The sequence below is a fragment of the Cololabis saira genome, chromosome 7, assembly GCF_033807715.1.
Source record: "Cololabis saira isolate AMF1-May2022 chromosome 7, fColSai1.1, whole genome shotgun sequence".
Classification (NCBI taxonomy): domain Eukaryota; kingdom Metazoa; phylum Chordata; class Actinopteri; order Beloniformes; family Belonidae; genus Cololabis; species Cololabis saira.
The window spans coordinates 27653960-27670412 of NC_084593.1; the positions used below are offsets into that span (position 1 = coordinate 27653960).

The 16453-nt window shown below is 42.2% G+C and overlaps 2 protein-coding genes across 2 annotated transcripts in view; one reads left to right on the top strand and one right to left on the bottom strand.

The window, feature by feature from the left end:
• Nucleotides 1-659: 659 nt before the first annotated feature.
• On the top strand, nucleotides 660-15504 carry si:ch211-168f7.5 (uncharacterized). Its single transcript, XM_061725427.1, has 4 exons — nucleotides 660-1280; nucleotides 8021-8234; nucleotides 9009-9242; nucleotides 11797-15504. Exons 1-4 carry the CDS (start codon nucleotides 1053-1055, stop codon nucleotides 14340-14342), a joined length of 3222 nt encoding a protein of 1073 aa, XP_061581411.1. The 5' UTR covers nucleotides 660-1052; the 3' UTR covers nucleotides 14343-15504.
• Nucleotides 15359-16453, bottom strand: part of ttc9c (tetratricopeptide repeat domain 9C) — a 3790-nt gene continuing 2695 nt past the window's right edge. The window contains exon 4 of the mRNA XM_061725429.1: nucleotides 15359-15913. Within this exon, the coding sequence (XP_061581413.1) occupies nucleotides 15756-15913 (158 nt within the window). The 3' untranslated portion in view covers nucleotides 15359-15755. The remainder of the gene's footprint in view (nucleotides 15914-16453) is intronic.

The window sequence follows — 16453 nt, forward strand, 5'->3', positions numbered from 1 at the left end:
TTTTTGCGATATTAAACTTTCAATTAAAAAAAACATGTCCATTTGACTTTGGACGCGTGTTGCTAGGCAACAGGTTATCGTAGGGACATGATTCCAATGTTTCAAAACTCGCCTCGATGTGGACTACAACATTTTCATGAAGCTGTGATTTACGTAAATTTACGTCAAAATGCCTGCCAAATGGCCCCATCCCCAAACGTTTATCAACAACCTTTAACGGTTTATTAACAACCCTAAACTACTTCTTGGCCATTATTAATCATCCTAAACCACACAACCCCGAAGCAGGGGCTGTGGTTTATTAACAACCCTAAACCACACCCCCTGTGGGGAGCACAGGAATGAATGCAATACCACCATAAACACCTCAAACTGACATAGAACCACCCCGAACACAACCACTACAACCCCAAACCAAAGCAGCGAGAGGGGACGAATGGGCATTAGGGCATTCCCATATCAAAATTTCCTGAAATTTTCTAGTTGTGATTAAACTCGTGTTCTTGTCTTCTGGTGTCCTCCTGATTTCTCGGGCGTCCATTCGAAAACTTGTCCGTCCAATCAGCGCGCAGCTCCGGCTCGGAGGCTCCGCCCCCTGCATTAGGCCCCGCCCCCGCCGGCGGCTCCCAGCTCCCACATGCAAACCTGATCAGCGTCTCTCCGTCCGCGACATTGTCTCAGTGGGGTCGCAGCGCAGAGTCCAGCACCGTGCTGACTGCAACTACAAGAGGAGGATGTCAGCGGGAAATCGAGCCCGTTTCAGTAAGGGAAACCAGCCTTTGACGTCCCCTCTGTTCACCAGCAGATCCATTGATTGCAATCATGTGCCAGTGAGCTGCTGGACTGCCTGAGGCTGCGGGCTGCATATGGCAGCTTACCGATGCACAGGATTATATTTCACTTAATACTGCCTTGATTCAAACTGCTTCTCATGTGGCTCGTCGGGACCCGTGCTGCTGCTGCTGTCCCCGGCTCCGGGTCCTAGTCCGCCCGTGTACCCAGATCCATCCCCCGGTAGCAGCAGCGGTCCTCGGTGCGCCCCGGTGTCCGGGATGGCTGCGCGCCGCGGTGGCTGCAGCGTCAACTCGCTGTGGTCCGGCAGCGAGCGCGTCCGCATCGGAGAGCGGCTCAGGGCCACGCTGGCCGGGGTGCTGGAGCTGGAGGTGCTCAGGTGCAAACACCTGGAGATGGTGGGCTCGGCTCTGGCTCTGGAGGAGGAGGAGGAGGAGGAGGGGAGCCGGACCCCCGAGAGCGCTGCGACATCCCGCTGCAGGCAACAGGTCAGTCCGCGCGTCTGTCAGGGATCCATATGCAGGCCCGGTTCTACGAGGGTGCATAAGCATGCATTGCACCCTTAGTTTATGTGTTTGCATGCTCAGTTGAAAAGACGGGAAAAAAAACTGACAAAAACTTAAAATCTTACCAGGAATATTTGTCTTATTTCTAGTTAAAATGTCTCATTTTTAGTCAATAAATCTTATTACACTTAAAACAAGAGTAATTACCAGAAAAATAACTTGTTATTTGACAATTTTCACCTGTTTCAAGTCAATTTTCACTTGAAAAAAGTAGAAGAATCTGCCAGTGGAACAAGATTTATCTTCTTATTACAAGCAAAAAAATCTTGTTCCACTGGCAGATTTTTCTATTAAGCCTATTTTAAGTGAAAATCTACTTGAAACAGGTGTAAATTGTTGTTTTTTCCAGTGATGAATCTTGTTTTAAGTGTAATAAGATTTTTTTAGACTAAAAATTAGCCATTTTAACTATAAATAAGACAAATATTCTTGTTAAGATTTTGAATTTTTGCAGTGTAGATTATCTGATGGGTGAGGTAGCCCAGACTAAATGTAGCATTTTCTTTGTTCTGCAGCAATATTGCTGCAATAAAGCATTTGAAATACACTTTAAATATTCTTGTTTTACTAGTATCATTCCGCTTGAAATTATGGGAAAATGCATAATTTAGTGTTGAATAACGTGCCAGGCATGTGCACCCCCTCTGATCTGAGATGCAGCCCTAGTCATCATTTTCTAGAACCGGCCCTGTCCATATGACTGAGATTATTAAATATGAATGCGAGCTGATGGTGATCTGCCAACAAGCCGGTCCCTCTGCGGCTCAGTAGACAGATTTGATCGTTGCCTGGTGGCGCATTGCTGTACCAAGAGCTGAATACCAAATTGACTGACAGGAAAGCCAGAGAGTGTCCGAGCCTGCAAACCCAAAATGTCATTTAGGTCAACTAAACGAGCCAGGACCAAGCTCATGTGTGCATCAAGGTTATCATTTACAGAAGCACATGGTGTGATAAGGCACTAAAATCAGGAGTAGGTATTAATACACGAGCCAGATGCCAAACACTGCTGCATCATTTTGTCTTGGGCCAGTACACTCATCGTCCCTAAAGGTCATTTCAGCACCTTGTTTGCATTCATATTGCTCTAGTAGCTGCATGAACGCCTGGTCAGTCGTTATCTGGACAGCTGTGAGATCCAGAATCTCTCAGTAGAGTGTAGCCTTTTTTATTTTACATTGTCTTTAAACACAAATACAGGAAACGACTCGTTTTCAAACCTTTCCCTGAAACCGACACACATATTTGTGTGTGTGTGCGTGTGTTTGTTCAGAGTAGGCTGATCCTTAAATACAAGAGAACAGGATGTGACCAGTAATCTTTCCAGGTCTGGATACCAGCCTGTAACTGGTCTGATACATAAAGAAAAAATACATCTGGACATGTGAAATAATGAAAGTGTATCTGAAAATGTTGAATTAAACATGAGGGTGAGTGCACTGAAGAAATGTACAGATAAATATGAAATGCGCTGTAGGAACAGACAAAAAACTGAAATTTGGAGGGCAGACATGCAAACACTGAGCAAGTTAGCATAAATATTCCCCTCTCTGACTTCTCAAGGACTCAAGGATTTCCCTTGTCTGCTGGTTATCAAACAATATACAGTATATGAGGGTTCTGGTTTGTTAGTTTGACAAAAATAAAGAATGTAAAGATGTCACCTGGATATCATAACCCAGTTTTTATTCCAGAAAACAAGCATTGATAATCTTGCTTATTTTTAATTTTAGAAAAGAAGATATTCAATATACTTTTGCAGGGCTTTCATTTCAATTTTCTATGAACCCTTCCTGTTTAAAGTGAACACAGCAGTCCTATATTGTTAATTTGTGCCAAACAAGTCTCTCGTGGATGGCCTTTGGATCCTCTCCAGATCACAGTTTTATCAAGTGTGTCATATTTTCAGGCAAAATTGCTCAACATTTTCGAGATACAACTGCAACACTTTCATCCATAATGGAAATGAGTCCGAGATCTGAATCTAGAAAACACTGTGGCCTGCTTTTCTGTGCTCACAAGACAATTATTTTCAAAAACAATCACAACTTTCCAATTTCCCCCATTAGACCATCCATGGCCTAGTTTTATGAAACGTGTTTTTTCCGGCAGTGATTCATGTTGAAAACAAATCATCAGAAATGTTCTGCAGTATGTGTAAGACATGTGTTCCTTGGAGCTGGACTTCTCCGGGATGTGATATAATGCTGCGCTGTGCAAGCATTAAATCAGTTTGTCATGGATTATCTCTGGATCATCTCCAGATTTGAAAAAAACCTAATGACATTACTGGTCCATGCTGTGTTTGGAGGATTTGTTTCAGATATTAAATGAGTCACTGTCGGCTAAACTTGATAACAATTCACTGTTATTGTCAAAACACAACTAGAACTTTGTCACAGTCCCTTCGTACAAACTGTGAGTATGTGTTTTTGATACCAGAGAGTCACATTAGTCAGCCGCCTGAAGCATATTAATACATGCTCTGTGCAAGCCAGGTCACAGCTGAGGTAACCTTTGCAGAGAGCTGTATATTTATCTAGCAGAATGATATGAAATTACATCCTTGAATAGTCTGCAGCACACAGCGAAGAACACTTGAAATCAGTTTCAGTCAGCGCAAAGACAGAAAATGCAGTCCAATCTGAGAACAGGCATCTGCATGGACGCATGTCTCCTTATGTGCAGCCTTCCACAACGCCCACCAGCCAATGTCTCCTCTGTACTTCCCCCCGCGGTGCTGAGAGATCCTGCAGGGAGGCCGAGCAGCATTGCTCATTCTCACCTCTGAAGGGAGCTGCCGGTGGGAGCGGAGCAGGCTGGCTCACCAGCCTTTGCCCGAGCCTGCCTTCTCCAACACACAAAAAGGATTTGCATAAATGGAAACAAGTCATGTTCTCGTTGTTACAATAGTGAACACAGCTAGTTCAAAAGTGCAGTTGCTGAAGAGTTATGGAAAAGAAAGTAGGTGGATTCCTATAGCTTTTCTTCAAGTAAAATCAAGGTGACATTTCACTCATAAATCCTTTATATCCATATACGCTCACCAGCTATTTCTTTGAAAAGTACAGGTTGTTCCATTTCTAAATATATAACTCACTTTTGTTATAAGAGGATTTGATGATGACCAGCAAATGCTCAACTTTAATGGAACCGTATCATGAAAAAAGCAAATTCATTCAGCTAACAGTGAATGAGAAGAAGCCTGCCAAAGTCAGGAAATGTGTCATTCAGCAAGCCGTTCAGTTTTCTGGTGTTCTGTGACATCACACACCCAGATTGGGATGGGATTATCCAGCCTCCCCGTCTTTATCTACACCAATTTAACATTGAGCTGCATTTGCTACACCTCAGAAGTGGGTAATCTAAACCGACGCCATCTAAAATGAGGCAAACCCCAGAACAGTGAAAAGAAAAAACTTCCCCCAAAAATCAACTGCTATGAATGGAAGTGTTAAAAAATCGTGCTGCTATGCTGCATCTCTGAGGTATTTTGACCAAAGTATATTACAGCCATTTCATTAAGACTGTAGGAAATAGAGTAAACTTGTGAACATAACATGTCCCCTCTAACAGCAGCTTTTTTGTAGCAGTCACAACAGAACTCGCCAGCAGCTCCTCGCCTTTAAAATAGCGCCAAGGCCAATTTCTTGAAATCCTGATTGTTGCTTTTCTGTGTTGCTAAAATTAGTGTCCTTGGCGTAGATAACATACAGAACAGGCTGTAATGTTTTTAATCAAAGACGGTATACTGGTCAGTGACTCGGAAAAATAGCTGTTTTCATCTCTCAAACGAGAAAATCAGCAGACTTGTATATTTGGTCACATTTTTGTCTTGGCTTGTGGTTGAATAAAGGGAAAGCAACGGTGTTGTGCCTTTTATCACTGCTTCCTTTGTAGATCCAGTAATTAATCAAGGAGACAAACCAGCAATAAGGATAACTGTCAGATCCCTCCTTAATGGGCAGTGTCCACAGTGCTGCTTGTGTGCTCTCACTGAAGGCTGTTTGTCTTAAAACTAGTATTTGAAAGCATCACCTTACATCGAGGGTCATTACACCGACTTGTGGAGTGAAGCAGCTTTTGTCTCTTATTCTTTCTTTTTTTTTTTTTGCCTCGGGGTCTCAAAGCCTACAGACGGGTCTGTGATGTGATGTTGATACCTGGATGTTCTCTTGCGAAACATCCATCTGAATGTTTGAAAAGCTGGAGCTCATGGCTCCGCTCGGCTGCGGTGATGAAGATTTACCGCACGGGCCGTCTTTAAATTTCCATCCAGCATTGATAATGGATGAAACAATAAATATCACACGGTTTGGAACTATGTAATGCATCTCACTAAACCCTTGGCTCCGTCCTGCACCGTCTGACCACATTATACTGCCTCCACATGGCAACCACTTTAATTCCTCCTGCTGATGACATCATGCACTTAATAGGAAGAGGTGCGTTGCTTGTGCAGCTGCGATCACTGTACTATCATTATCCAATCGACCCATACATTTTCTGCGCATTGGTCTGAAAGGGGCTGCACTCCTCCCTCACATAAAGCAATATCATATTACAGCGCTCTGAGCTGACCTCCACCCTCCTCCTTGTCAGCTTCCTATGATTTGATCAGGCTCTGCTCAGTGTAACAGTATATTCTGCAATGTGCCGTGCATTATGTGTTGAGGGGAAAATTTTAAAGAGAGGGTTTTGCAGACAGTAATAAAATGAAGGGTTTTTCAATATGTGTGTTTGTTCAGGCTCTTGGATGAGTTAAATATTTCGACAGGCCTGTTGTGCTGCTGTGAGTCTGTGTAGGAGGAAAAGTGAGCAAGAGTTAGAGAGCTGGTAGCTGTAGCTATGGCAAGTAGGGGGGCGGGGGGCTCAAAGGATATATTAGAAGTGGGTGGGGGGAGATTATTTGTCAAGAGGAGCGTGGGAGAGGTGGGGGTCCTTCAAGATGCCCTTCTCTCTCACCCGGCAACCGCTCCTTCCCTCCCCAGCACACCCTCCCTTTGCTGCCTTCACTCTCAGTGACTCACTGTTTTTGTCTTTTTCTTTTTTTTTGTCCATGACAGTCGATTTGGTCACCCACTCAGCTTCGACTCACTGTAGATTCACTGGGGGAAAAAAACCAGCCGACGGGTTCTCACAAAGCTGAGGTGGACCTGCAGAGATAAACTGGAGATGGGTCAAAGTCTGAAATTCTTTCACAGACTTCTTCCTTTCCCCTCAGTCCATCCCCCCCTGCGCTTCCCTTCTGCCACTCCAGATGCTCTTTGTTACGTCATCTGTCCTCTCCTATTATCTTCTGGGTCCCCCTCCTCTCCTGTCACCCCAGCAGTGAGTCACTACCTATATTGTTTCCTCAGTAACAAGGGGATTGATCTGCACCACTCAGTGTTTCTGTTGTCTGGGCTCGATCAGACTAATGCAGGGGCTTCTCACTGCTGTCCTAGAGGGATGGGTAGGGGATTTTCTGGATAACTGGAGGATGGTGGGGAGCTTACGCTACTGAGCTATTACTAATTTGGGAAATGGAGGCACTTTGCTAACTTGACAACTGTTGTTTTGTGTGGGTTTTTCATTCCTGTCAGCTCTGGTTAGAGTGTTGTGATGTCATCGGAGCATGTGCCTGGTGAATGATATCATGAACTTAAGTCTTTTCACATGGATCAAACTGTGACTATAATCTGGGAGAGATGTGCATGGGGTTAAGAGTTGTGTTTTTTGAATTAGTGGAATTACCGTCAGCGATGACGCCTCTTATTTTAACTGTGTTTTACAGCCTTTTATGTTGTGATGGCTCACATTAAAGCTTTTGAGCCCATCTAATTGTGTTGTTCTGAGACAAAGCATCGCAAACCATCGGTTTCACTTTTGGTAGTTGGTCATTTATGAGTACTTTCATTAAAGAGTTACTTGATCATGCATATTATATTAATAATCAACTGGAACAGTTTATTCTTATGGAAGATACTTCACTTTATTCATTTTCTGCTCTAAACACCCTTATCACAGGGATTCAATTAACTACCAGGGTGAGCTTAGCATAGATTATTGTGGTAGTCAAAATGTTTTATTGTAGTCATGAAATCAGCCAAGAATCTTTTTTTTTTTCTTCTTATGAAATTGTTATTGTTATTGTTAATATCTTTATTTCGGCTTGTACAGAACAAGATGAAAAGGAAGAAAGAAAAAAAAAAAACATTTCTTTTGCCGAAAAGGTGTAGGCTGAAGCCGTAGCTTATAGTGCCGACCCTTTTTTCTAATGATCAGCAAAAATATGAGACATTAGCTTTTACTCAGTGGAACAAACAATACATAAAGAAGAAAAAAATAAGTAAGACAAAATATAAAATTGACGTTTCACATCCTAGAATGTTTTTGATAGTATACTTTATAATTATAGTGTTTTATATTTATTTACAGTATTTTCTTTAAACAATTTCTTAAACTTGAAGATAGAACTACACATTTTTAGGTTGTTATTACAACTATTCCAAATTTCTCTAGCCTTAACTGATGTACATCTCTTTTTAATATTAGTTCTGGCTTCTGGTTACTTTGCCAACTTATGTGTAGTGTTTCACATAGTCATAACTATAATTTATTGCCCTCCATTGTCTAATTTAGATTTTCTTACCATTATTTGGCTATATGTTTTTCCCCAGACTCCCTCTCCCTCAGATACGGTAATGATATCCTGTCAGAGCTGCCCAGAGGACTGTGGCACCAACCCGGGGGATGTACTGGTCCACTCTTCCTCTGGCAGAGGGAGTAGGTGGTCTACTCTGTCTTGGGACGCCCCGTCTGACCTGCTCTCTCCTCCAACCCCGGACCCCAGTGGTGTGGCCCACCTGGATAGTGACTCTAGACCCAGTTCAGGTAAATACACACCTTAACACTCATTGTTGACAGTGGAAATTACAGCTGACATATGGGATAGCAGGACTGACGTGTACAATGACCAACAGTTTGTCACCTTTAAGAGATTCTCTTTAAACATTAACCCTGATCTTTTTCATTTATTTACTTGCACTCTCCATGACACGGCTCTTTCTCATACATTCCCTCTTTGTCAGCCCCTGCAGCATTTCGTGTTAACCGCTTGCTCAGTGTCCTCTCTCAGGGCCTGTACAATGCCTTCTTTCTTTGCTATGTGCTCACACATGCTTTTAAACATTTCTTTTTTTTTTTTTTAAATGAGAACTAAAAATGAAAACTTGCCACACAACTCGGCTCACTGCTAAAAGGCACAACTAAAGATTTTTTCTAAAAACTAAAATCAAAGTTGTCTGCAGATTTCATTTTCTTTAATACGATTTTAATGTCAATATGTTTTAATACTTCTGGAATGCCAAAACAGTTTGTAGTGTTTACATTTTACATTGTAAAAAAGTGGATACAGCACAATGACACTCTTCTAAAGGTTGAGTTTTTATAAGCACTGCCTTCTCTTATTATACTCCTTTTTACTGGTGATGCCCTTTTACTTATATAGGCATAAACTACTTAAATAGTAATTGCCTGGCACTGCAAATGTAAACCCGATTGGTAGTTTCAATTCATAGCTTACACAACCTTTGATTATACTGAGAATCTGTTCATTTCTTACTTATGAGTGGAAATATGTGGAAAATGTATTTTTCTTTTGTGAAGGCTTTTATTCGGTGAGTGGGAGCTCTCTTTCGGACTCGTCGTACTCTGTGTCCAGTGATGCTACCCATGGAGGAGCAGTGCCACCTGCCCGACCCCTGAAGCTGTGGGAACAGGTTCAGATGTCAGCTGACAACACTGACACCCAGTGGTCAGAGGGGGCAGTGCAGCCGCAGCAGCCTGTACCTGACCACAGCCAGGAGGACGCTGGACCAACAGACCACACTCCGGTTTCAGGTGAGCAGGTGCATACAACATACACGTCTTTTAAGTGTATCCATGTTTTTTATGGTCCATTTTCAATTCCCTTCTAAAATTGGTTCAGTTGACTGCAATGAGATGGTTTAAAGCAGGGGTTCCCAACCTTTTTTCCTTGCAGCCAGGCCCCCCGACCTTTACGTACTAGCAACAAAATTGTCTTTAATTGAAAAAAATTAACATTAATTATGTTTTTTTGATACATTTCTCTTTGGTTTGCTCTGTATACATATGACTGTTTTTCTCCAATGTCACCAATGTATAAAATACGCACAAAAGGACATAAAAGGACATACAAATATTTCTGAAAAATGTCTCTTTTAATATGAGACCAACATTTTTTAACATTTTTCCTTTAACAACCTGTCGGAGTAAATTAAATGTTGAGTAATGATATAACAATAAGGAATGAAATCATTTCCTGTGTTTGTCACCAGTGTATAAAAAACAAAAAAATATTCAAGACATTCATAAATGATTCCTAACAATGTCTTATGAATGACTCATTTGCAAATATAATTTGCATAACTGCATAATTTCAAAGCAGACAAAGTTTTCGCGCCCCCCCCCCCCCCAGGTTGGGAGACACTGGTTTAAAGTATTTGATATTTGAACTTGGGATGTCTTAAAAGTACACAAAACAACATTTCTTACCCCTCCATCAAAGATTTAATGGTCAGTGATATAACACGAAACTGAAAGGTCAAAATAAATAGCCTACTAATTTCCTGAACATTGGCTAATGAAAATCAGACATTGCTTTTAAATTGTTGTATTAATGAAACTGGCCATGGCCGTTTGACAGTTGGTACCCCTAGAAAATGTGTCCTGTAATTATCATCACAAATGTTTTCAATCTTCAGTCAGTATGTCTGGCTTTTTAAAGGGTGAAAAGTCGTCACTCCGGTCCATGTTCAATGTGGCGAACGCCATGATACCAAACAGAGGAAAAAAATGATCAGACAGGAAATTGTTAACAAGCATGTTAAAGGTAAATGCTATAAAACTATCGCCAAGCAGCTTGATGTTCCTGTGGCTACGACTGTACATTTAATTCAGAAGTTTAGGGTCCATGGGACAGTAGCCAACCTCTGGATGTTCCCACTACAGGAAAACTGATGTAAACTGAAGAGATGGATAATATGAATAGTAACCAAAGAGCCCAGAATAACTTCCAAAGAAATTCAACTCCAAGGTCAAGGCACATCAGTGTCAGATTATCCCATCTGTCATTATTTGAGCCAAATTGGACTTAATGAAAGGGGAAATGGGGTAGGACTCCACTGTTGGAAGGAAATCATGAAAAAGCCAGACTAGAATTTGTTAAAATGCAGACTGATGACTCAATACGGTTTCTGGGAGTGTTTCCTTTGGACAGATGAGACAAAACTGGAGCTGCATGTTCAAGCATGCAAAAATGAAGCATTCAAAGAAAAGAAAAACACTAAATCTGATGTGGAGGATGGAAGAGACTCAGTTATGTTCTGGGGATTGGTCTCAGTTGCTGGTCAGGGATCTTTCAATGGAATAATGACCCAAAACAGCTTAAAACCACCAGGAATGGCTAAGAACAAATCATTAGAGGATTCTAAATAATAATAATAATGATAAATAACTTTATTTATCCGTTAGGAACTTCGTTTGTGTAAAAGCATCAGCATCAGTGCGTGTGAACTTAACATATCTAACAGGACAATAAAAAAAAAAAAACCACACAATCAATGTTAAGCAACATCCATTGGGCAATCACAAATACTGCTTAACTTAGATGCTGTAAACCATAGCATAGATAAAATAAGAGAGAACAAAGAGATAAACATAAGTCCCCCATAAAAAAGGTCATAAAGGTCTAAATCCGATCGAACATCTGTGAAAAGAACTGAAACGTGCAATCTGGAGAAGTCATCCTTTAAACCTGAGATAGCTGGAGCAGCTTGCTCGTGAGGAGGGGGCTAGAATACCTACTACAGGTGCAAAAATGTAGAGATACAGCTCGTTGTGATTAAAGCGATTGACTCATAAGCTTGAGCAACAAAGCTGAGGGTCTAATCATTGTTCTCTCAGATGTAAGTTGCTTTGGATAAAAGTATCTGCTAAATGACAGTAGGAGTAGTAGTAGTAGTATTACTTGTGTCTTTGCCAGTTTCATTATTCATTTATTTTCTTTTAATGATTCTGTTAGGCCACAATTCAAAAGCAATGTCTAATTTTCATTAATCAAATTATTATTATTACTTTTGCCAGTTTCAAATTATTCAAGTAACTCTATTAATGGTATTAACAAATGTATCCATGTGTATATAAAATCAATTATTACACAAAAAAAAGACTCACAGTTGGCCATAAACATTTATGTCTTCACCAGTTATTTTGAGGGGAGGCTTTCTAGATCAGAAGTCTTTAAGAAGCAAAGATTAGTTTACTTATTTTATGTATAATCTATGACTACTATAACCTGGACTCCTAATGATCTACACAAATAACCTAAAATAAAAAGCATATTTCTGAAATGTTTCCCCTCTTTCTCTTACAGTCTCTGGTGAATTTGAGGCCACTGGTCTGAGCTTTTTGTCAGACCTTTGCTCAGGACTTGGTGATTCCTTGATTTCCTCCATCGTCACACTCCTCAGCTCCCCCACTTCCCCTTCCTCTTTTAATTCAAAATGCCAACTAGACCCCCGCTTCTGCACAGACCTGGTGTCACGACGGACCAAAGAGGTGTACTCCTATCCAAGCCCACTGCATGCTGTTGCTCTCCAAAGCCCTCTCTTCACCTCACAGAGCCAGGAGCAATCCACCTCTACAAGCACCGATGGACACCACAATGATGAACTGCAAGAGTCAAACACTGGAGGAGCTGTGCCTTCCCAGCCAAAACAGCCTCCCACACTTGCGTCGCTCACCCATTTGGAGCAGTTCATCTCTCGACTGGCTCGCCAGCACCACAGTCGGATACCCTCTTCCACCTCTGATCTCCCTTTGGTGTCCACTCCTGGCCCGGTCTCTCATAGAGGCACATCTACCACTGGCAAAAGTCATGGCTCCACGCAGTCCCTGTTGGGCTTTGAGAGCCGCAGAGAGCCCTGCACCCTTCCAGGGGGCAGCATCACCCCCTGCAAGTCACTGTTGGGCAACTCAGCCAGAGTCAGCCTCAGCACTGCGGGGAAAAAGGGCACCAGGAATTCAATCAACCTGGGTAACCTTCCCTCAGCAACTGGAGAAGACTTGAACATCAATCTGCATCTCAACCTCAACCTCAACCTGACTCCTGGTTTAAGTTCTAGCCAGGGGCTGGTAGACAATCCCAAAAATGGCAGTTGTGGAGCTCAGAGAGGGGACTTTGCTGCTACTCCTACTGGCTCCGCCTCTTCACTTTCCTCTGCTACACCCACGCCAGGACTAAGATCTCGCTCTCGCATTTCAACCTGTCCAGGCAACCTGAGCCACCGCAGTTCTCTGGAAGTCCCGTCTGGGTCGGGAGCCGGCTCTGGATTTGGGTCGTCGGTCTTCTGTCGCTCATTAGACTGGAGCAGCGGTGCACCATCAGACAGTGGTGCACTGCAGTCAGCTTTTGGTAAAAACACTGGATCAGCTCCTGGGTCTCAGCGCAGTAGCTTAATCCAAGAATCCAATTCTAGTACCAAATTGAGTGAAGACTCCCCCATGGTGATGGAGATCTCCCGCCTCTCTGGCCTATCTAGGTCTGTAGTGGTCGGACTGATGGAACAAGGTGTAGAGCTAGATATTGACTGCTTTCAAACAGATTCTGCAGCTGAGGTGAGGGGTCATGGTAAAACTCACTTAACAGCTCAGAAAGATCAGTCACATGACTATTCCAGGATGCCAGAAGTGAATCATCAGAGACCAATACAGCTTTCTCTCAGTGTCACCCATTCTCCACAGTCTCAGTGCAGCTTTGACGCTCCTCTCTCTCAATCCAGCAGCCCCATACACCCTCACCAGTCCATCCATATTTCATCTCCTCACTACTCCTCACACTGCCACTACCAACACATCCCTTCCCCATCTGAACATCCCTCTTCCACGGCATCTTCCCCTGCTTCACATCCCACCCCAAGGGCTCACTCCCCTCCTCGCCCTCTCCAGCCATCCCCTCTGGGTGCCACTCCCCTCTCAGTTTTCCGACGGGATTCACCCTTCCAGTGCTCATTGCCTCACAACAACACCAGAGCCTCCCCTTTGGAGTATAAAGGCATCCAACCAAGAGGTGGATCGCTTCGGCAGAGCGCGGGAGGAAGTGAGGGTAGTAGTAGTAGGTGGCAGAGGGTGGAGGGAGAAGGGCTCTACAGAGGGAAACATGCCTCCCATAAGTTGGTCAGGGCAGCCACTGTTAGTAGCTATGCCAAGAGAGACGACTACATCTCCACAGTCTGGACAGACGAGGAGGAAATGGCACGATCAGCAACCAACACGCCCAAGAGGTCCTCCAGCAAGCTCTGGAGGGGCTTCTGGGGTAAAGAATCTGAAAGTGAAAAGGATGAATTGGACAGAGCCGAGTATGGTTACGGCTGGAGGAGTAGTAGCGTTGGAAGCTGGAGGAGAGAGCAGCGAAGGGGGAAGGCTTCATGCAGTCGAGGTAACAAGAAGCCTCAACTAGAAAACTCGCCCATCTTCTCAACGAAGAGAGGGAAAGATGATGGGGAGAAAGGCAGTTCCAGCCTCAGGCTTTCAAGACGGGTTCTGTTCAGGAGCGAGTCCCAGGGCTTGCTTGTACCGTCTAATCGTAACAAGGAGCCAACAAAGCGGGGGCACTGGGTTTCGTCCTTAGATGTGGGACCGGGAGGCATGGCGATCAGCAAGGAAGAAGGCTTCAGACTACTTAGAGCAAAGGAAGAGGACAAACGTTTGTCTTCCACTGCTAGCCTCTTTAACCTCTCTCGTTCCCAGAGCCTAGAGGGCAGCTGTCAGTCTCTCTCACCTCTGTCCTCCCCATCTTTTTCCCCTTCCCCGCCTCTACGGATGCCCCTCCAGCGCTCCCGATCACTGAGGGATTTAGGGAGGAAAGTATTCGGCTCGATGAGATCCCTCAGTCTCAAACGGAAGCCATCTAAGAAGTAACACTTGTAAAGTAAATGATCATAATAGTAGATGTATCTCTGATGTTACATCCACATCAACTCTTGTGCTTAGTATTATATTTGATGTTCAAGGATGTGCCATCTGTTTTATTTTTCAATTCTAAAAGGTGTATCAACTTATCAGAGTTATCTTGGTTTTCTTAATACTGTCCTCAAAATAACTGCCAGCTTTTTTCCCCCTCATTCATCAACAACATTGTGGAAGTTCCTCTCAGGCAAAGACAGTCTTAAAAACCTGTGATTAATGTTGTTTATGGTTTCCAGCATTCATTTGAGCAAAGCTGTTCTAAATTTTAAAGACATGAAACATTTTTATATCCTCCCATAAAGAAAATGTCATGTATATTTCCCCAAACTACTGCTTAACAGAATAGCTTGGAAAGTAGTGATTTTAGTGTTGGTATACTGTGCAAGAAAATTTTCCAAATGGTGCAGCATGCCTGAGGAATTACAAGTCGAAGAAAATATTCACCTACAGTATCTGTGAATAATTCTTTTTAGAAGCTGCAAAGTAATATTTTTTAAAAGCCTATTTCTGTGTTTTTATTGTTTTTTTGTGAAATCTATTTCTAAGGGTCTCACAACTGAATGGACAAAACTACTCTGGGATGCTTTTTATTTTATTAGCAGGAAGCAACATTTTAAGATGGTCTATATCGAGTCATAAGACAATTCATTGCATATTGGTCAAATCCTTATGTAACCCTGAGTATGAATGAGTTTGAGCATACTTCCACACTGCATGCTAGTCTTTGACTTGTTCTGTGCTATTAGCTATTGTATGAATGTAAATCTCCTGATTATTGGCACTACTGCCTTTTAAGTACAATCATACTGGCCAGATAATGACCAAAACCAAGCAAATACTCTTTAAATTGATATTTTGCTCAGGATTTTGAGATAAATATGAACTATTAAAATATTGATAGGTTCTATGAAATTAATGTGTTTTCTCATTGCTTATGACAAATAAAAGCAGACATGTAAACATGAATTATTCATCTTTTTAAAATCAAGAGTTTATTAAAAATGAATCTGAAACTGAAGATTGTTTTTAAAAAACCACATACAGAAATGAACATTCAAATCACTTAACGGACCAAAAGCAATCATGGAAGCATTGGAGTTGTGCACGAAGAGCCCCTTCAGCTTTCACAAGCACAAATTATTGGACTTTACTTCATTTCCATGTTGCTAGGAAACTACGCCTCTGTTCTCACCTATTTTCAGCATCAACATATTTGCCGTCTCAGACTGCTTTCTATTAGTCTCTGCAGATATACCCACCAACTCAAAGGTGACAGAGTATTACTGGTCATTCAAGGTGTATGAATGTTCCTTTGAGGATATGCAGACAGACTGATTTTTTTTCATTTGGCACACTTCACTCTGCCTAAACCCTGTCACCCGCTCTGCTGGTTTGGTTAATCCCCTCTCCAGAACTGCCCTTCAGGCCAGAGGACAACATGCCTCGACACATGGCTTTCTCTTTTTGCAGCTCTCGATTTAGTCTGTCTTCTGCCCTCTGCAGGTGCTTCCTCACATTGGCATCTGTAACAGAAATGCATTTGTTTAAGAAGTGCATCATTTTATCATTTTATCAAAAGGCTACAACAGAATGTGAGTGGTGATGGTGGAAATGTTGCATTCACTTATGTGAAAGTCAAACATCCTTGAGTGAAAGTCAAACATCCTTAGGTGAAAGTCAAACATCCTTGATTGAAAACGCCAAGGTACTAAAAAGACTGTCTCACACACACTAGCTGTAATTAGAGTCCAACTGAGTTTTTTAAATTTTTTTTTTTATAGATTTCAGTCATGGGTACAGCTATATTTATTTTGAATACATCCCAAATGATTCTAATATGCTACAGAAATGCAACTAAACGATGTTCCAATTAAATTTTTTGCCTTTCTGAAACTGATCCTAATACCTGGTGTTTAGGTATTGGCTAATACTGAGTAATAATCAGATACCAGTGTTATTTTTCTATTCTTTTTATTAACAAATTAAAATCAAACAGAAAAATATAGTAAAGAGAGAAATACAGGAATTAAATGAAAAGCTTGAGGAGACGCCAGGCCAGAGGG

What these genes read in the sequence shown, in the direction of transcription:
- si:ch211-168f7.5 (XM_061725427.1), top strand. Translation starts at nt 1,053, where the DNA reads ATGGCTGCGCGCCGCGGTGGCTGCAGCGTCAACTCGCTGTGGTCCGGC. An exon ending in TGACTCTAGACCCAGTTCAG is followed by an intron (nt 8,235 to 9,008) that starts GTAAATACACAC and finishes TCTTTTGTGAAG; the next exon opens with GCTTTTATTCGGTGAGTGGG. An exon ending in AGACCACACTCCGGTTTCAG is followed by an intron (nt 9,243 to 11,796) that starts GTGAGCAGGTGC and finishes TTTCTCTTACAG; the next exon opens with TCTCTGGTGAATTTGAGGCC.